Here is a 20,566-nt window from a genome sequence, read left to right on the forward strand (position 1 = left end):
ACTAGAACTTACTTTATTTTATATGGTATTTTATTTAATTATAAATAACTTATAGTTGCAGTAACCTAGAGTACTTCTTGTTTTCCTATTTTTACAAATTTCTTTTCTCTTGAATCGTTTATTTTCGCTGCGTCTTCCACACTCGTCTTAAATTACAAGTTTATCTTTCTCGCATGAATTTATAATTTCTTGTGCTTTTGTTCGCAATCGATTCCTTATTATACATTCTCCGATTCCGACTATGTTGAATATTTTTGTGTAAAATGTATCCGACGATGGAGTTCTTTCAATTGTTCGAACCACTTCTCCGTATTAAATATTAAAAATGTAAACGCACACAAGTATAAAAATAATATAGATTCGTAATAACAAATAACACACTCATGCAGTTTGCAGCAATTTCACAATGATAATTTCATTTCGTTACAATTTCTATACTCATCTCCAAATGTGTTGAATATGTCATTAGATATATGTTTATATAGTTACGAGTGGTTGTCTGTTGTGGTTGTGTTTTATGCGAAATTCTTGCCAGGCGGGTGGTATTCGTTCGGAGATGTGCATCATCATCCCGCCTGAACTGGCTATTTAGTTTTAACCAATCTCTTTTTTTAATACAAACTAGAGTGTTTCTCAGCTGTGTTTCCGATTTCTTGTTGCGGCGTTATTGGCCTGTTTGATTACTCCACTTGCAGACGCACACACAAATTACAATTATATTACAATTAACATATTTCGTTTACACTTTTCGTTAAGGTTTGCTTTGCTTATTTGTTTCAGGAGCACGCCGCGGGCTAGCCAGGAAGCCCGGAGCTAAAATTCACAACACTGCTCCGGCACTTTAGTGGGTTGCATACTGGCCACGTGGGTTAGTTGCCGGGATGGGGACTGGTGGGTCTCAGGATCGGTCGGGGTCTTGACTATTGAGCAGCTTAAGTCTTACATTTAAGATAGAGTTAATGCTTGGATATTTTATACAGTGAGTGGGTGCTAGCTGGTGCTGTAGTAGCTGTTGCTTTCGCTTTTGCTGGTGGCTGGGTTGGTTGATCGATACGTTTTGCTGATTTTAAATCCGACCCGCTTCAACACTTGAACTTGACCATGGGAATATGCTTGGAAGACACGCACTTGTCGCAGCACCACTCGGCAAACACCTCCTTGTTGAGCATTTGGAAGGCCGCCTCTGTCAGGCCAACGCAGGTTCTGGAAAATTGAAAGTGGAATTAGTCGACGACATACTCGAGTTAAAGATAATTCCCCGGATTATTTTGAACTAGTAGTGATAAGACTGATTGCTAATGGAAATACTATAAACTTAGATAAATTTTCAGGACACAAGATGTTTCGAATGAGGTAAGAAATAAACTAAATATACTTCCTAAATATTTCAACCATATTTTTTTTACTTAACATTTTAAATCTTTTGTGACCTACCTGTGAAAGAAAAAGTTACAACCGGATTCACAGAACACGGCTTCGTCGTTGTCGTTCACCTCCTTGTGGCACATGCCACATGGATATATGGGCGGCGCATTCGGGTTCTGCGGATTGAAGACCATTGGCTGACCCGGCGGGTACATCTTTCCGCCGCCCATTGTCATCGGCTTGGGACCTACACCCATTGGGCCGCCCATCGGGCCACCACCCATGGGCCCCATGTTGCCCATCGGTCCACCGGGACCCATGGGACCTCCTCCACCACCGCCGAACATATTTGGACCTGGTCCGCCCATCGGGTTGTGGTGGTGATGCGGGTGTCCGTGGTGCGGAGACATGTGCGGATGCGGGGGTCCGTTCATGCCGCCAGGTCCGGGTCCTGGACCAGGTACTCCACCCATGTGGCCGTGACCCATGTGTGGACCCGCGTTCCCGTGCGGACCGCCCATCATGTGCGGATTAGGTCCTCCGCCCATATGAGGAGGCATTCCACCGGGACCGCCGTGCATTCCGGGTCCGCCCATCATGTGCGGCGGTGGTCCGCCAGGATGATGGTGCGGATGATGCGGGTGGTTCATCATATTCGGATGCGGGGGACCAAGATGCGAGGGTTGCTGCGGTGGCAGCATTTGGTTCATGCCCATTCCGGGCATCGGTCCGGGCCCGTGGCCAGGTGGGCCGCCGCCCATGTGCTGCTGGTGCTGCATAGGAACTGCGTTCGGGTTCATCTGGCCCATCATGGGTCCGTTGTTGTTATTGCTGTTGTTGTTATTCGGGCCATTGGGACCGGCTGGTGACTGCAGCGGACTGGGTCCGGAGTTGGGCATGCCCGGACTCGGGCCAGCGCTGTTTAGCGAGTGATGCGGTGACATGGCGGGCGGCGCTGGCGAGGATGTAGGCACTGACGTGGACATGGACGTGGCCGTCGATGTGGGCGTGAGCGTGGGCGTGGCGGGCGAGGGAACCGATGAGGAAGCTACCGAAGATACCGAAGGTCCATTCGACTGCATCGACGTCGGCACTCCCAGGCGTCCGGCTGCTGGCGAGAGGTGAGGATTTTGATTGTTGTTGCTGGCGTTACTTGTATTGCTTCCGTTGTTGCTATTGCCGCCGCCGGGATTCCCGCCGAGCAGGTTGTTCCCAGGACCACCTGGGTTGTTGCCGTGCGCGGGGGAGATGCCACCGGGTCCTACCAGGCCGCCGGGCCCAGGTCCTGGCCCTGGGATGGGTCCTCCAGGCATGTGACTGCCATGACCCGTGGGTCCGTTGCCGAGCGGACTGTGCAGAGGAGGAGGACCCATCTGCCCGTTGTTCATCGGTGGCTGCGGAGGTTGTTGTTGTTGCTGCTGTGGTCCGCCGGTGTTGCCGGGATTTCCAGGGCCCGGTCCCGAGGGAGGGCCCAACGGGCTGCCAATTGGATTGCCCATCGGCGAGCCCATGGGCAGTGAGTTCATTGGCGAGTTTTGGCCCGGACCGCCCATTGGTGAACCTTGCATGGCTCGCGGATTGGGTCCGTTGGGACCGCCTCCCATGGGCGACAGACCGCCCATTCCCATGTGATGGGGTGATATGCTGGGGCCTCCCATTCCGCCCATTGGACTCATGCCGCCCATGCCAGCCATTCCACCCATGGGACTGCCCATTGGGACGGGTCCTCCCGGTCCTCCTGGCCTTCCGTGATTCATATGCGGCGGCAGTCCGACGCCTGGTCCCGGTCCCATTTGGTGGGGGTGCATGGGGCTCATGCCTCGCATTGGAGGAGGACCACCCATGTGCGGATGGGGACCATGTGGATGACCCATGGGTCCGCCTGGATGATGCGGGTGCATATGGGGATGCATGTGAGGCGGGGGAGGAGGTCCACCACCCATGCCCATGCGATCTTCCCAGTGCGGGTGCTGGCCCGGTCCACCGCCGCCAAAGTGACCGCCTCCTGGTCCGCCGCCCATCTGATTCATGGCCGCCATCGCCGCGGCCGCTGAGCTGGACATCGCCGACACCTGGGGACTGTCGTCGAATGGATTCGAGGCAATAATGGTGTCTCCGAAGCCTCCCATTGGCGGAGGTGGCAGCAGATCCTGCGGTGTCGGTGGCGCCTGCTGCTGTTGCATGGAATTCGCAGCAGCTGCTGCAGCAGCAGCCGCAGCCACCGCTGCAGCGGAGTTTGCGGCACTTGAGGTTTTCCGCCGCTTCTTCGGATTGCTCGGCGCCGAGATGATGTCCGTTGGAGGCGGCGGCTTAAAGTCGGGCGGACAAAGTCCGCCCGCTGGACCCGGCAATCGATATGGCGCCATACCAAGATTGTGGGTCATATTCGAGGTGTTCTTCTTCCGAATGGTGGCAGCTTTTCTTCAACGGCGTGGGGCAAGAAATTCGGTTGTAGCGGCGTCGCCAATCCCGCGCAGGAGATCTCGACGCTGGTAAAGAAGTGGGTTCGGTTGTGATGTCCCCAGAGAGGTGGACACTAATCCTCTGGATCCTCTGGTGACCAACTGTGGGGCTAAGTGGGCTATGCTCGGTGGGCTTGGGCTTTCTGCCGGTTATCCGGCCTGCGACCGCCTGAAGTTTGAGTTCCTGGGGGTTGGGAAGGGTGCCAAATGAGTATCTGGCATCCTGTAGGTCAGTCCTTCTCAACTACTCACCAAGTCATCTCCTGGCCAAGATCCTTATAAAATTCACGTCTTTAAGGCAACTGGCTCCCGAAACCCAGGTAAACACTTTCGGCGCAACGAACGGCAACCCCGTTTCTTTTTCAGGTTGGCAACTCTACCGTGGAAACCCAGCGTCGTGTTGTCTCGTTTCAAAGCGCCAAGCACCTGCCGCTTCTCAGTTTCTTACTGATCCTCGATCACTTTTGCCAGGAGCACGTCTTTTTAGCACTCTGCACTTCAGTTTGCCACTAAATCCCCTTCATTAACCCTTCAAAGGGCGCTTTCTGGCAGCGCTCTTCTTCTTGCCACCGATTTTATGTCCTCCGCTGCGCTTCCCGTTCCGTTTTAATTGCAGTGCAGCGTTTAACTGTTGTTTATTTACGGGATCTTTTTGCGTTTACCTTCAATCGGGAAACAAAATAACCGGCGGTTATTTCCCAAAGGAAATTATGTTGGGTTTACGCGATTATTGAAGCCTGCGTTTTCGGTTGGCTTTTTTGTTGATTTGATGGCCACTGCAGCATCCACTTTTAATTAGCGCCGTTTATCGGAACGGCACAAGCAGGGATTACCGTTACGCGGATTCGGCGGTCCGGCGGACTGACCACTGAACCGTTATATACGAGCAGCACATTAACCTTTGTTTATTTTGACCAATTTTTGCGTGCGAAGAAGCGAAATATAAATAATTTTCATTGCAAGTCCGCCAGTGTGACCGTTTGCGCACGTCAAGAGAAATGCCGGAATTCCGTTGGCGGCTCAGTGTGGCCAAAGCACGGAAGCCCGAGTCGGCTTGCAACTACGTTAAAAATTTAAAAATTATTTTGATTTAAGGTAAAATTACTATTTTGGCCGACGTTACTGGTTCTAATATAGATAATTCGCTGAAACGTATTAGCTCCAAGGCCTATACGTAGTTGTTCGTCATGCCGCCAATCGTCTATCGATAGGCAGGTAGTGTTATCGGTATACTCTAAGCTGACGCTTGTTTTTTGGCGGCGTTTAAAAAAAGAGTTTAAAATTGGTTGGGATTGCACATTAGGCTAGAGCTCATTAAGTAGCAATGTGGAGCAACTTCGAGGCGTCCTCCCTGGAGGATGAAACCATCTCCAACATATTCTCGTCGCGAGGCATCTTCCAAATAAGCAGTGAAGAGGAAGTGAGTCCTTATTGTGCAGAATCTGCTATTGGGTTTATACTCCTGTATTGTTTCCTTACTAGGTAAACAATTACCCGGATGTTATGGCCTCCGTGCAGTGCGGCAAGATGGTCATTGGCATCGACAAGAGCCTTTTGCTCCTGGAGGACGAACTGGTGGCCAAGTGCAGCTTCCTGGCATTCGGGGCCGCCATTGAGGCCATTGCCATTTCCACAAGTGGGAACCTTATTGTCTGCGGCCTCAGCGATGGCGAAGTTCACGGGGTTTTCATCAAGGGTCTGCTCCTGTTCAGCGTCGCTGTCAATCTAGAGGATGTGAGCCTAACCGGCGGGACCTTCCGGAGCATTCATCAACTGGATCAGCGGTTCTACTTTACCTGTAAGAATGGAAGCATCTACAGGTAAGCTATCCCGAGAGAGATAGTCGTGACAAATGCCTATGCATTGACATTCTTACCTTTAACAATTTAATGTCTTTTAGTTTAAGCGACATTGATGAGACCAGCTTGGAGACGTTAGGCAATATGAGCCTAAATGAAAACGAAACTATAGCTTGCGAAAAGGCCCTGCTCGAGGACGTTACCATTCACCGTCTTTCCAAGGGGAAGTCCTCCACCAACGTGGACTGTGCAGTGCTGCTCAAGCGGATGGTGGCCGGCAACATCAGTTCCGAGAACAATCAGGATGAACTGGGGAAGCATCCCGGTCTAGTTGTTACTGGAGATCATAGCACGATTAACTTTAGAAATGCGGGCAATGACGTGACCCGCATAAATTTGCCCGCTCAGTATGGCAGTCTTAAGCAGATCTTCAACTTGGAGCACTATATGTGAGTGGGTCTGATTGTAGTGCAAAAATCACCATAATGTGTATCTGGATGTTTTACAGTATTGCACTCACCAATTCCGGCCACTTGGTGGACATTTGTCCATACACTCGCACAGTTCATTTGTGTCAAACTTCCCAACAAAATAAACTGCTCATCGAGGATCTGCTGGTTATGGAGTGCAGCGAAGAGAACATTGAGCTACTGGTGCTGACGAAGTCAACGGACGAAGGACGCTTCATTAAAATAGTGGAGTACCCAAGTATGAATCCAGCAAACATAGAAACATAGTGTGGCCTAAAACCTTGTATCATTGCAGCGCTTATTGTCAAAAATGAGGTAGAAGTTCCTGATCACGCATGGCTCGTGCGTCAGCCAAAGTGTGCGGTCAATCTGTATTATCTGGCTGCCAAGAAAGTCAACCAGAGCAGCATACCCTCCGTGGTGGAGATGATGCTCGTTTCAGAGACCGACCCCAGTGATCGTTTTAAGAAGTTGATTTGCAAGGGGCGATTGGAGGAGGCGGAGGTATAGACTATAAATTATCTCCTAGCCATTTTTATCCATTCCCATTTGCAACAGGAATTTGGCCTGCAGTTTGAGCTGTGCCTCCAACCCATCTACGAAGCCAAAGCGAAACGCATTCTGGTCGAGCTTTGCAACTCGAATTCCCAAAACGACGCCTCCGGGGTGGATAATAAATTCCAAAACTTGCTGCAATTGTTATCTCAAGTGGAAAGTAAGGCATTCATAAAGAGCCATCGCATGATCAACTTGAACTCCAGACACATCCTCGAACGCTATCTTCGCGAGGTCAAGAAGCGGTTGAGTTTCGAGGACGACGAGGAGGACATGTTGGAAATCGACGAGCAACTGCACCGCCTTAAAACTCTGGCCATAATAGATCCCTACGAATGCAACACAGATTGGCAGAAGTTTATTTACGATAACAACTTGGTCAGGATGGTCAAGTCGCTATTCAACACCGATATGCCCACGGCCTGTCTCATTTGGCGTCGGCATTCGAGCAGCATTCTGCCGCTGCTAAACGAAGACGAGTTGCGCACGCTTTTAGGATTTATTCCGAGCAACACCAAGCCCTTCAACGTTGTCCAGTGGTTGCGTCAGTTCATTCCGATGGTCAGCAACACTCATCCCAGCATAATGCCCTTTATAACCGACTGGAGCATTGAGATGACGCGGAATCTGCAGTACAGTCCACATTGGCCGGATATCGGACTGGAGTTCTGCACTAAGATACTGGACATTTTTGAGGAGATCCAGTTCACTTACTCGTAAGTGAAATCCTATTTCTCGCCCTAGAATGTAGTTTAACTTGTGTATCCGTTTCAGCGATGTGCGGCGACAGCAGGAGCGCAACGTTGGAAAACTTCGGGATCTTGTCAACGCACTGCAGGATCTTTCAGTGCTTAAGACCAACTATAACATGGGCTTTACACTGGACAACTACATGCAGGACTCCATTGACGCCACTGCTTTAAGCATTTTGCAGCACGTTCAACTAGATAAGCTTCAGCGCCTGGTGAAGAACTTCATGTACCCGATCTTCCAGGAGAAGGGACGTCAGCCACTCGACGTGATCAAACAGTACATATCACAGTTAGTAGCCAGTCGGCAATCTTCTAGTACATGGCTGGAACGGGCGATGGCTTGCATTGAGCTGCTTCACAATGAGGACAGCCGTTTGGAGTGCGCCTTGTCTGTGCTGCAAAACGCACCCGTGCCTTGGCCGGATACGCTAGCTCCTCTCATCAGGCTGCGAACTTCCACTCATCCATTGGCCGTGAAGATCAATGCAGAGTATGAAATTCAGGTGATCAAGATCATGAAGGTCAAGTACGGCTGGCCGGCTGACAGCTCTGATATCAACCTGGAGCTTTTCATGATGCGCATTGTGAAGCTGAACCTTCCGGACATGCTGGACGACATCAGCGCCCTCACCAAGGCGGCGCCGGACATTTCAACTAGTGCCAACTCTAACTGCTGCTACCAAATGGCGCGCAGAGGACAAATTGAGATGGCTTATGAATTCTTTAAGACGCTGAATGGCGAGAAGAATTCGAAGAACGGAAAGGAAGTGGTGGAGATCATTGCTAACATCTTGGAGAACAGCTCCTCTGCCTCGTTTGAAAGTGATATCGAGGTGCAGGAGCATCTAAACGTCCTAGAGCTTTTTAAGTTGTTCTTGCCACATGTTGAATCCGTTTATGAGCGCCGCTACCTCGTGATCAAACATCGTTTCCGCCTAAGGAAGTTCGGCATTTCTTTGAGCTGTAGCAGCGAACTTATACCGCTGCACAGACGTCATTGCCTACTGGATGAGGCCATTGAAAGGATAATTGAGCGGGCACAGGCCACGCTGAACGTGTCCGCTTTTATAGCCAGTGAAACAAGTGAACTGTGTACGGCTCTCGGTCTTTCAAAAGTATTTGGTCTGAACCGCATTTGCCAACGGATTGGGTGCCTTCCCCTCAGCTGCGCCCTGGCTTTTCATGTAATAAGCTTCATCGACTGTGTGCCCGCCAATGCCGGCGAGTTCGTCAATCTTGCACTTGAGCTGCTGGTTCAGCAAATAGAAAACGCCAGGGGAAAGAATCAGGGTAAGTCGAATACAGCGCTGCAATAAAGGGATTGAACGAAAACTTAATTTTTGTGTTGCAGAAACGGCATCCTCGCTGCAGTTGATCAATGAGAGCGATCCGCTTAGCTTTTATTTAGCGTACGACCTGCTCACATCCGCCCTTCTCCACGAAACCAGCCGTCGTCGTGATCTGGTTGAACTCATCAAATACATTCGCGTGGCCGTAATCCACTACCCGCTAGACGCCATGAAGACTCACTACGACGGCAAGGAGCAGGCCGTCAACGAGCACATTTGCCGGGCCCTCGATGGAGTTTCGGTAGCCATGGGCGAGACCACAATAAACTTCAGCAGTGCTCTTAACGGATCCTTTGACGTAAAGACTCTACAGGTTCCGACGACTACGAAGAAGCGCTACTCGGTATCCATGTTTGATGAGGTAGAAGTGCAGCCTATCCAGCAACTGCCTCAGAAGGTATTGATCGTATAAATCGTGAATTGAGTAAATATTGACTAATGCTTTTCGGTTGCCTTCGAAGAAAAGCGTCGGGGGTCACATGGCAATAGTGAAGTTCCTGGCCCGCACCCTGCTGCTCATGGTAATCGAAACGGAGCCAAACAACTCATTGTTGATGCAGGTTCGCCATGGACTGTCGGAGGACACAAAGGCGGATGTCGAAAGTGCTTGCGCTGACTTCTTTCTGTCACTGGAACACTTGACGAAGGTGAAGGAGCATGACGTTTGGTACGTTATGTCGCAGTATCTGCTGGACTTTCAGAAGCAAAACTGCCGGAAGAAGCGGATTATCAACGAGGGCTTCATTACGCTCCAGCTGCGCCGCATACTGCGAAATGCGATGGGAAACAAGGATGTGAACTTCATAGAGCTTTTCACCATGTTGGTGGTGGACAGCGAGGCACTAGCGCTACTGGAAAAGCTCTCCGTTGAAGTGAAAACCGATCTGCAAAGAATCAACTTCCTCACATTATCCGCTATGTACCACGAGTATATCGAAGACTTGGACAACGTGCAAATGATACGCACCAAGTAAGTGGAACATAATATTAAAAACTTCGTTATGTTACATTTTGTTTTATTGGTTTGCAGAAGATTGAAACTCTACTATTATCTAGAGTTCTGCCAGCAGGATCAAAGAATAAAGGGCAAGTTCAATGCTGACATGGACAACGTAGAGGACCTGCTGAAGGAATTTCACAATAAACAACTTGACGTTCAGCTTTTGGAACGCATGAGCAAGGACTTTGGGTTCGACTATCAGAAGATTCTCATTACCCAGATACTAAGCATTCTGAGTGCCCAGGAGCTGCGCTTCGAGGTGAAGAGGGATACCTTCGGGGACGAGGAACTGGTTATGCTAAGCAGTGCCCAGGAAATGCGCGATATGTGCCAACCGTACATTAATGAAATCAATAACGTCGAGCTCTTTACTTCCAAGTTAAAGCACTTCATTGAAGACGTAAGTTCACCAATGCTACAAATAATACAATTATTTTTTTAATATTTTCTAAATCGTTTAGATCAACATTTATTTCTACGAGTTGTACATGTGTGTGATCAACATTCTCATGTACTTCGATTCGGCTCCCAAGGAAATGGATATTTGGATGAACATATTGCACTTCCTGAGGCACAAGATGATCACCAGGAGACGTAATCGGCCAGGTCAGGTGGAGACCGACATGTGGCTCAAATCACAAAGGGAAAATGGCGTTATGCCGAAGATATCACGATATCGCCTGCCTTTCAAGCCCATCGTAGAGCAACCTCTTAAGGATATTCTGGGTATATTCAACAGAAATTTTGTAAAGCTTAAAGTTCCTATTTAACTCAAGTTTTCGTTTCTTCTATTCAGACAGCGAACTAAACGTGGACAACTGCCAAAGCTGGTTTCCACTGATTCAGATGTACACGGCTTTAAAGGGATCCAAGGATAGTTCCCAGAACTGTGATTATTTCTGCATGTCGGCAGTAAAGAACTCGATATCGGAATACAAGTCGAAGAATGAATCGGAATCCTGGAGTCTGCATCCCACGAATAATGCTTTCCTGCAGTCTATACTACGCCTGGTCGAGAACGTGAACAACCCAAACAAGGCATTTCTAATACTGTACTTCGTGTCCAACTATGCTCGTGATGGAGCTGATCAGGTGGAAGCCTCCTACGAGTGCTGGAAGTTTGTCAAGGAGAAAGGCCACCTGATTACTGATCCAAAGAGTCGCGATCAGGTTGCCAAGGTGAAGCGACGGTATCCCATACAGAAGACCCAGCACCTGCTGTATGTCTATGGCCTAACCGATGAAAAGCTGTTACGCCAGGTTGAGAACCCCACCGAGCTAATTCAGGCGCTTTACCACCACGAGCTGATCCTCAAGTCCAGCAAAGTAGACATTAACGCCCTGGTCGCGGAGATAGCCAAGCTACATGACCTCTGCTTAGCCACCATACAGTACCGCCTGCTTCAGAAGTGGCTCTCACTGACTATGGAGTCGGCGGGTGACGGTACCATTTTGGAAGAGACTTTCATGGAGGAGCAGAACTGGCCGGAGCAGGCCAACGGCGCGGAATGCTCGAGCAGCCAGGACGCCAGCGAGAATGTGAATAGAGCGTTCTACATACTTTCCAGTTGGGCAAAGGCGGAGGCTGTCAAGTTCCTTGTGGGTCTGATCTTCAAGGGCGGGTAAGCATCGCTATTTAAAAGTTAACAGAAAGAATTCATTTAAATACACTTCCATCAGCTCGGTAAACACCTCCACGCAGCTGCAAATGTACGAGTGCTATTCCAAGCTAAACGATGGCAGCAACTCTTTCACCAACACGATCAGCCAACGCCAGTTCATCAGCATCAAGTGTGTGCACGAGCTCAAGGCTCTGGGCTACAAGTCTAACCTGGAGAAGTTCTCCGACGACCATTGCAACAAGATTGACATTTTGAAGATGATCTGGCAGCGTAATGCGCAGAATCCTCTTTCGCTGGAGGTGATGGCCAACATTTGCCTGGGCTTTGATATACACCTGCCGCAAATCTGGAACGGCATTCTGAAGCGCATGGTCATGTTTCATATGGTGCGCGAGCTGAACGCCTTGTTGGATGTACTCAGCTGCCGGCCGCATCTGCTTCACCTGGATGGACTCGCCCAGGCCTGGGACTATGTGCTCTGCCATCCTCTGCAGAACGCAGTCGAGTCACGTTCTTTTCAGCAGGAAGAGCTGCTCCACAAGACGCTGCTGCGCCTGCAGGGCTGTCCGGTGGTACACGCCCTTAATCTGGTGCAGTTCGCCCAGCACTGCATCGTCGTCCATCGACCCCACATGGCCGCCGCTCTACTTAGCTTCTGCCAGAGCTCCGAGCAACGGCAGAAGATCAAAAAGGTTTGTTAAACCACAATCTTGATGAAATGTTCTATTGTCACTGTAAACTCTAAATCTTCTTACAGATGATACATTCCCATCCGGTAGAGAACCTTCGACAACAGATCCTAGATCTGGAGGATGCTGGTCTTTTGCCGGTGGTTCTGAACTTTGCGCTCAAGGAATTGAATCTGTAAGCGTGCAGTTCCGATTCTAAAATTCACATAATTTATTGTTTTATTCATGGAATATCTGGTTTGGTTGAAGGTACTTTTAAATGGTCAAAACTTTGTAAATATTATCGAATAACCCTCTAAATATAGTTAATACAAACGTGGACTATTTCTTATTTTTATTTTGATAATCGCTCGTACACCTTAAGTCAATATTTAAACTGTTCATAGTTTATGAATCATATAACGATGTGTTAATATGAGAAATTGTCTACGGAATTTCGATCCCCAGTTTAAAATTAACAACAATCGCGATGACGTCATATGCATGTATACACTATATGAACAGTGGACTCGAAAAGATGGAATACTGAATAGGAAGAGATTTATAAAGGTTTTCTATAGAGGTGGATTTAGTCGTGCACCGCAATTCTGCAATGAGTACCCATCAATTATTTATGGACCAATTTGTTTAAAGGCGATGTGCACTAATCCACCAACGAATCGAACACTTTAAAATTAGTTTGAGACAAATGGAATTGAGCCCACTATGCCAGTCAGCTGTGGCGGCCACCAGCTGGTTTTCATTTGGGGTTAGAACAACAACGGGTTACACATTGGTAACTCGAAGAGAAAGGAGAAAACTGCTAAAACTAAGAAACTAAACTAAACCACAAGATGCTGCGTTCTTTGATGGGAGCACAAAAGTGCTGGGGCATGATCCGCACCAGGAACTTCATGGAACTAGCCACCAAACAGGCACCAGCATCGTTTGCAATGTCCAAGTAAGAACCAAATGTGAACTACTGAGCTTATTTGTATGATTTATGAGTACTTCCATCTCCGGCAGGCGTCACTACTCACCGCCCACGCATATCAAGCAATCAGCGGCCGCCAATGATTCCGGAACCATGGCGGAGAGTAAGTGTTGTTCTAGCAAAGTCGAACCCAACCTAATCCCTGACCTTCCACAGTCAAGCAGGAGATGATGAAGCGATTGGGGCTGGAGCCCGGCTACAATCCGCTGCCCAAGTCCAGGGAGCAGCTGCTCAAGTACCAACCAAAGCTGGAGGACCTGCCCCCTAGAGCCATGCAGGATTCCTTCACCACGGCCATCATTCCTCTAAGCACGGACCGCACTCTGCAGGACAAATATGTGACCTATCTGGGCAATGTGCGACTTGGCCGCCTGCTGGAGGACATGGACATGTTTGCGGGTACGAGGAACACGTTTGCTGGTTATGGAGTCCCGGCGCACTCTCTTATTCTGCGTTATTTTCAGCTTGGTGTTGCCATAAGCACCTGGTGCTGCCCAATCTGCCGGAGGGAGTTCATCTGCCGTACACATTTGTGACCATCCTGGTGGACCGCATCGACTTCACCAATGTGTTGGCTTCAGGAACCCAAGATATCCGTTTGTCTGGGCACGTTTCTTGGGTGGGAACCAGTTCTATTGAGGTGGTGGTGTGGCTGGAGCAGCTGGTTGACGGAAGGTACCAAAAGTTAACCCGCGCCTTGTTCCTAATGGCAGCAAGAAATGCTACCAATACGGGAGCGGCTCCTGTGAACCCCATACAGCCGGCAAATGAGGAGGAGAAAGTGATCCTGGCTGGCGGCGCAGATAGAAAGAAGAAACGTCAGATTCTCTGTGCTCAGTCCATCTTCAAGGTGGAACCCAATGATCCGGAGCAGACTCTTATGTACGAGCTGTACAAAAGGACCACTCCCACCCACACCTTGGAGCTGAACAAGCGCATCCTGCCGCCAAACTGTCGCTGGATGGAGGACTCTTTTCAGATGAGCACCATTCCTTCATTCCCGGAGCACAGGAATCACCACAACCGGGTCTTTGGAGGCTTTCTCATGCGCAGTGCCTTGGAGATAAGCTGGGCAGCAGCTTACCTCTACTGCAAAACGCGACCCAAACTGGAGCACATCTCCGACATTAGTTTCGAGAAGCCCGTGAGCGTGAACAGCTTCATCAAGATGACCGCGTATGTGGTGTACACCAAGGAAAAGTACGTGCAGATCATGACCGTTGCGGATGTGCTGGATACGGAAACGGGAAGCCAGGTGACCACTAACACGTTCTACTACACCTTCTCGTCCCCTGACACGGTTACCGAAGTGCTGCCCCGCTCATACCATGAAACTATGTGGTACATCCAAGGCCGTCGGAAGTTTGAGGCCAGCATGAGTCCAGTGTAGACAGAATACTATGATTGTTACTAAAGATATTATGCAGGCTATCCTACCAGATAAATGCAATTACCCATTCTGTGTTTACAAAAAGCAATAAATGTCCATTGTTCAATGAAGTGCTTAACCAGCTTATAAGTATTCAAATCTTCTATTAATCAATCGAAGATTACTAGATTAGATATTCATTAATATAGTAACTGTCAAAATACTCCTTAATTTTTGCCGTCAATACATTTTCTAACCAAATTACCTGTAATCAAAACAAAAAGCCGAAAAAATATAGTTTTAATTTCGTTTCGGATCTGGACTCAGATCCCGATTCGTTTCCATGAGCCCTGGTCTTAAGTTTATTGACTTCAGTAGTATGCCCGTTTTGCTCGGAGCCCGTAGCTGCCGGAGATTTCTAAGGACCAGGATGCTCAGGAAGATGACAATTAAACATTACAGGTAAAACATCAACTCAACTAGCAGGAATCGTATTTATAGACAACATTACTTCCAGCTCTAATAGGCGCAGCGACCCACCGGACAATCAATACTCCACCATTGCCGAGAGTAAGTACTTCCACTTGTAATAGGTACTAGTGGTCCACTTACCCTTTCCAGTCAAGGAGAAGATGATGAAGAGCTTCGGCCTAGAGCCTGGGTATACCACGGAGCCGAAGTCCAGGGAGGAACTACTCAAGTACCAGCCCAAGTTTGAGGACTTGCCTGCACGTTCTATGCAGGATTCATTTTCCTCGGCCATCATTCCCTTGAGCACGGATGCAGTGCTGCAGGACAAGTACATCAATTTCAGAGGCTTTGCACGCCTTGGCAGGCTTCTGGAGGACATGGATCTGTTTGCCGGTATTATCTACACATTTATACCAAAGCCATCTTGTTGAAATAGTTTCTTCTTAATTCTTCTTAGCTTGGTGCTGTCACAGGCACCTGAAAGTCCCCAATCTGCCGGAGGGAGTGCCTTTGCCGTACTCCATCGTGACGGTCCTGGTGGACCGAATTGACTTCACTAGTGTCTCCCCCAATGGCACCCAAGACATCCGCCTATCTGGCCATGTCTCCTGGGTGGGAAGCAGCTCCATGGAGGTGGTGGTATGGCTGGAGCAGGTTGTCAATGAAGAGTATCAGAAAATCACGCGAGCTCTGTTTCTAATGGCGGCAAGAAATGCCACCAACACAGCTGCGGCTCCAGTGAATCCCATACAGCCTGCCAATGAGGAGGAGAAGGTCATCCTAGCTGGCGGAGCCGATAGAAAAAAACAACGACAGATACTCAGCGCCCAGTCTGTCTTCAAAGTGGAGCCCAACGCCGAGGAGCAGTCTCTTATATACCAGCTCTACAAACGGACTACTCCCGTCGAGCAAACGGGCCAGCAGCGCCTCCTGCCTCCCAACTGTATTTGGATGCACGACTCCTTCCAGATGAGCACTATTCCCTCATTTCCGGAGCACAGGAATCAAAACAACACTGTATTTGGGGGATTCCTCATGCGCAGTGCCCTGGAGATTAGCTGGGCAACGGCTTTCCTCTACTGCAAGACCCGACCCAAACTGGAGCACATCTCGGACGTCAGTTTCCATAAGCCCGTCAGCGTGAATAGCTTCATCAAGATGACCGCGTACGTGGTGTACACCAAGGAGAACTACTTGCAGATCATGACCGTTGCCGAAGTCCTGGACGCATACACGGGCAGCCGCGTGACCACCAACGCCTTCCACTACACCTTCTCCGCTCCAGATCCGGTCACTGAAGTGCTGCCCCGCTCCTACCACGATACCATGTGGTACATCAATGGTCGCCGCAAGTTCAAGGCCAGCAGGGGTTGAGCCTCTTAGAGTTTCCCGATAAGTTTCAAATCTGCAACTTACCACGATTCAGTTTAATATTCCTTAAGCTTATTGTTCAAACAAACTTAGTTTCAACCAATCTTGTTACATATGTCAACCGAATTGTGCCCAGATCTTTCTTTCTGAACCAAAGATCTCTTTAATGCCTATTAAATCGCAAAACCATTTAGATTCCTTATCGAAACCCAGAAGCGTGTAGTTTGGCCCCGGCTTTCATTTCGAATACCCAGCTGCGTGAAGATCATGACCACTGCCAATGTTCTGGGCACGCACGTGATTGTTCACCCTACTCCCACTCTGTAGATTAGATTGAGTCCCAAATTGATACATAGTAAACATTATATTTTGGTAATATTTTTGCTGTCCAATCGGAACAGAAATTGAGTGTAAAATTTTCCATCTCTTTCATCAGTCTGGCATTTTTCCATAACATCATCTTTACACCTCTGTTCAGATTAGATTGTAGGTTTGAGTCGATGCACAGAAAAACAAGATGGGCCTGTTAAAAATTAATGAAAAAGCTTTAAGTGCTAGAAAGGGAATAAATTCAAAAATATAGCCATCATAATATTCTGTTGTCAAAAAATTCTAATAACAAATAATAAAACTTTTTTCAAAAGATATAATACTTAAGACTCATAAGCGATATACAAAGAACTTGCGCTATTTCTCCCAGTGCAGGCAGAAGATCTCTCACCAAGCGGACAGGTGATCGCCATGCGCGGGTTCTCAGTCGCCTGAGAGCCATGTAATCACACTTGCCAACGCTGTAGCTCTACGCGGGTCTAGAATCACTCTCTATTTTGCAGCCCAAGTGAAAGCACTTCATGTAAATCCGATCGAACTGAACCGTATTACGTATTAGGAACTGGGAACTATTCCCAAGTGCCCTGCAAGTGACTTCCTAAAAAAGTCCATGTCATTGGAGCCTTAGTAGGCCCCGGATACCAAATCACCTGGAAATGATGCTGTGTCGCTTGGCACGGGGTTTTGGAACGGCGCTGTCGAGGAGGAGCTACCACTCGACGGCCAGGCGAAGGCGACTGCTGGCCATAAGCTGCACAAACTTTGCTTGCCAGCAGATGCCCAGGAGCTATACGCTAGACAACGGACCCAAGGTGAAGTCCGATCATCGCTCTGGAACCATGGTGGAGGGTAAATCAGAATCTATGTTCACTCTGGAACTTCTCTGACACCTCTTTACCCCCCTAGTGGCTCGCATCATTCGCGAGCAATCCGGAGTGGACGTGGGCTACCATACTGTTCCCAAGCCCCGGGACCATCTGCTGCAGCACCAGCCGAAGCGAGAGGAGCTACCGCCCAGAACTATGCTGGATTCGCATACCACTGCCATTCTGCCCCTGAGCTCCAGTGAGCTAATCCGCGAGAGCTACGTGAATCACCTGGGAAGGGTGAGATTGGGCAGAATTATGGAGGAATTGGACATGTTTGCTGTATGGATCTGCCATCGTCATGTGAAGCTGCCCAAACTACCGAAAGGAGTGCCTTTGCCGTACACCTTTGTCACGCTGCTGGTCGACAAAGTGGAGTTCACCAACCTGGAGCGGTTGCAGGTCAACCAGGACATCGAGATCAGTGGTCACATCTCGTGGGCAGGGCGGAGTTCCATGGAGATTACCATCTATGTGAGGCAGTTGGCCCATGGCCAATATATTGATGTAACAAAAGCAATCTTTGTGATGGTGGCCAGAAATGCCACCAATACGGGAGCGGCTCCCATTAATCCTTTAGAGGTTGGTGATGAAACCGAGAAGCTCATTTGGGAGCAGGCGGAGAAGCGGCAGAAGGTGCGCAAGTCCTCTGCCATGGATTCTGTTTTCAACTCGCCGCCCAGGGAACACGAACAGTCCATCATGTACGAGATCCTTAAGAGAACCACTCCAGCCAACAGCATGGATCTCAATAAGCGTGTTCTGCCACCGAAATGCCGTTGGATGGAGGACTCTATGCAGTCCACCATGATTGCTCCGTTTCCGGAGAACAGAAATGCACAGAACACCATCTTCGGAGGCTACCTTATGCGCCAAGCCGTTGAAATCAGCTTCATAATGGCCAGCATCTACCTGGGCGATCGGCCCATCCTCAAGTGCATCTCGGACATCAGTTTTATGCACCCAGTGCATGTAGATCGGTTCCTCCAGCTCACCGCCCACGTGGTATACGCCGCCCAAAACTACGTCCAGCTGATGACCGTGGCGCAGATTTGGGATGCCAAGAGCGGCAAAGTGCAGACCACGAATGTCTTCTACTTGACCTATCAGGCGGACAAGGTTCTGGACGAAGTCCTCCCGCGTTCCTACCGAGAGATGTTGTGGTACGTCCATGGCAGGCGGAAACTCCTGGCCGCACTGCACTTGCAGCCGGAGTACCCCGATCCTATCCAAGAGGGCAAAGAAAGCTCAAATGTTATCAGCACCTAGAATAAGCGCTAGGATAAGTTGAAGTTGACTCAAATATGTTGAACGGATATAATTATAACCTCTTAGCTGTTACTTTATAATTTGTAGGCTTATCAATGAAATAAAATTGTAAAAAAAACAGAAGATTACGTTTTAGCAAATAAGAAAGGCAGATCTGCTACTTTAAATTAATTTAAATTGAGGCAATTATTTGATTTTAAAAAATGTCAACTGTTATTCTCTGAAGAAATAAACAAAAACTTTCCGTTTTGTAAGGTTTATTTTACAAATCCTGTTAGTCTAACCAGCGGGCGCGCTTGTACAGTGTTTTTGCTTTAGAAATCCTTAAACTGAAGAACCAAATCCGCTCGCTTAGAATCGCATGCGGTGGGGGTATTGGGAGGAGTGCAGGGCAAACATGTTCTGCAAGTACTTGGCAAAGAACTTGCCCTCGGGATGGGCCTTGATAACCTTCAGCAGGGCGCTGTCCACCTCCTTCTGGTCCTTCTTGCGCTGCTCGTTGGGCACGAAACGCTCCTTCTTGGCCGCGAAGATGTCGGCCTCGCCGCTCTTCTTGTCCTTCTTGGCCTTCAAACGGCGGAAGTAGGTGTCGTTCAGGTGCTCGGGCACCTTGAAGGCACCAAGATCCACCTTCGAGGAGGTGCCGATCACGTAGCGCTGGGACACGCGACGCAGAGGGCACGAGTTGAGGGCGAAGGGTCCGGTGACCAGCAGGAGTCCGGAGGCCAAGACCTTCAGCAGGACGACGCGCTTGCCCTGGTGGCGTCCGGCCAGCAGGATGAGCACGGTTCCGGGGGTCAGGTTGCGGCGCGTGTTGCGCTTGTGCTCGCTGAAGTTAGCCTTGGAGGGGCGCTTCTTCACGAACGTCTTGGTCGGGTAGTTGGCCTTGCTCTTCTTCAGGAAGACCGTGCGCTCACCGCCGTTCTTGGGTCCTCCGATCTTCTTCACCTTCTTGATGGGAACCTTGGCCTTCTGCACCACGGGGCTCTTCTTGTCCTTCAGGCGGTACAGGGCACGACGCTTGTACATCTGTAATGGGTTAGAATGTGGTTAACTACCTTGATCCATTATCCTTTTAACAAGAGGGTGAATTTGTTTTTCTGGTTTATCAGTTTTTCAAGGGATTTGACACTTGTTGCACAGTGACAAGAAAGGGTATTGCGGATTATTGAACTTATTTATGCAAAGAGTAAACAATTTAGGCTAAGTACGTATGGTTTGTACCTATAGCCACTTGAACACACGGCAAAATACACTTATTCAGAAATCGCTCTGACGAATACAAAGTTTTTAAGTAAAACTAACACCCGTTGGAGGGACAGTGCGTGGTACACCCACGGATGAATGAGTAAGTACCGCATCCCATAGGATCGGAGCGCTAAATGCGAGCCACGCTGCTGCGCCCCCTTCAGGTGGAGGCGTCACTCGGCCAAGAGGCCATTTCCGCACTGTTTCCGGCGATATTTACCTGGGCCTTGGAGTAACGCAGGATGCCACCCTTCAGGTAGGAGTTGACCGGGTGCTTCTTGCCCTTTTTGGCCGACTTGGCCACCTTTTTAGCTTTCTCGACGGGTGCCATTGTAAAACACGTGTACACAGCACAAAAATTATTGGAAAAGGAAGGTTATGTCTTGAGCAGTGTGACCAGAGCGGCCGAGATAAAAATACCACCGGGTTCATAGACAAATACCAGATCTGGTTAAGATCATACTGTTAATACACCCCAAATTAAATCAAAATTTCCCGTGCTTTTTTTATTTTAATGCACTCAGGAGATGCAAATTAAAAACATTATTTCAGTTTCCATTACAGTTGAGAGTGATTTCCATTAAAGCTCTAGTTTATACGATTATT

General features: G+C 48.9%; 6 protein-coding genes across 7 annotated transcripts; 4 read left to right on the top strand and 2 right to left on the bottom strand.

Moving 5' to 3' along the window:
- Positions 1–12: 12 nt before the first annotated feature.
- On the bottom strand, positions 13–4,839 carry LOC122622142 (protein pygopus). Its single transcript, XM_043800358.1, has 3 exons — positions 4,080–4,839; positions 1,435–4,011; positions 13–1,203 (listed from the first exon to the last, which is right to left on the bottom strand). Exons 2-3 carry the CDS (start codon positions 3,747–3,749, stop codon positions 1,083–1,085), a joined length of 2,436 nt encoding a protein of 811 aa, XP_043656293.1. The 5' UTR covers positions 3,750–4,011; positions 4,080–4,839; the 3' UTR covers positions 13–1,082.
- Positions 4,840–5,032: 193 nt separating this feature from the next.
- LOC122622138 lies at positions 5,033–12,384 on the top strand. Its single transcript, XM_043800353.1, has 14 exons — positions 5,033–5,247; positions 5,310–5,647; positions 5,728–6,075; positions 6,135–6,334; positions 6,392–6,600; positions 6,655–7,367; positions 7,426–8,693; positions 8,755–9,149; positions 9,214–9,722; positions 9,783–10,152; positions 10,214–10,478; positions 10,549–11,374; positions 11,433–12,066; positions 12,132–12,384. The coding sequence occupies exons 1-14, from the start codon at positions 5,152–5,154 to the stop codon at positions 12,240–12,242; spliced, it is 6,282 nt and encodes a 2,093-aa protein (XP_043656288.1). The 5' UTR covers positions 5,033–5,151; the 3' UTR covers positions 12,243–12,384.
- Positions 12,385–12,790: 406 nt separating this feature from the next.
- Positions 12,791–14,536, top strand: LOC122619151 (acyl-coenzyme A thioesterase 9, mitochondrial). The gene is made up of 4 exons (XM_043795899.1): positions 12,791–13,003; positions 13,069–13,139; positions 13,193–13,435; positions 13,501–14,536. Exons 1-4 carry the CDS (start codon positions 12,897–12,899, stop codon positions 14,424–14,426), a joined length of 1,347 nt encoding a protein of 448 aa, XP_043651834.1. The 5' UTR covers positions 12,791–12,896; the 3' UTR covers positions 14,427–14,536.
- Positions 14,537–14,604: 68 nt separating this feature from the next.
- On the top strand, positions 14,605–16,455 carry LOC122619152 (acyl-coenzyme A thioesterase 9, mitochondrial). Of its 2 annotated transcripts, XM_043795900.1 has the most exons (4): positions 14,605–14,867; positions 14,923–14,975; positions 15,027–15,269; positions 15,334–16,455. In XM_043795900.1, exons 1-4 carry the CDS (start codon positions 14,749–14,751, stop codon positions 16,248–16,250), a joined length of 1,332 nt encoding a protein of 443 aa, XP_043651835.1. In that variant the 5' UTR covers positions 14,605–14,748; the 3' UTR covers positions 16,251–16,455. The 2 variants fall into 2 exon arrangements, with proteins under 2 accessions (XP_043651835.1, XP_043651836.1); XM_043795901.1 differs by lacking the exon at positions 14,605–14,867 and having other exon boundaries at positions 15,032–15,269.
- A 547-nt stretch (positions 16,456–17,002) lies between these two features.
- Positions 17,003–18,832, top strand: LOC122619150 (acyl-coenzyme A thioesterase 9, mitochondrial). The gene is made up of 2 exons (XM_043795897.1): positions 17,003–17,426; positions 17,484–18,832. The coding sequence occupies exons 1-2, from the start codon at positions 17,234–17,236 to the stop codon at positions 18,710–18,712; spliced, it is 1,422 nt and encodes a 473-aa protein (XP_043651832.1). The 5' UTR covers positions 17,003–17,233; the 3' UTR covers positions 18,713–18,832.
- A 120-nt stretch (positions 18,833–18,952) lies between these two features.
- Positions 18,953–20,340, bottom strand: LOC122619153 (60S ribosomal protein L6). Its single transcript, XM_043795902.1, has 2 exons — positions 20,181–20,340; positions 18,953–19,741 (listed from the first exon to the last, which is right to left on the bottom strand). Exons 1-2 carry the CDS (start codon positions 20,289–20,291, stop codon positions 19,064–19,066), a joined length of 789 nt encoding a protein of 262 aa, XP_043651837.1. The 5' UTR covers positions 20,292–20,340; the 3' UTR covers positions 18,953–19,063.
- Between the last annotated feature and the right edge of the window lie 226 nt (positions 20,341–20,566).

This window comes from Drosophila teissieri, chromosome 3R, assembly GCF_016746235.2.
Source record: "Drosophila teissieri strain GT53w chromosome 3R, Prin_Dtei_1.1, whole genome shotgun sequence".
NCBI classification, from domain to species: domain Eukaryota; kingdom Metazoa; phylum Arthropoda; class Insecta; order Diptera; family Drosophilidae; genus Drosophila; species Drosophila teissieri.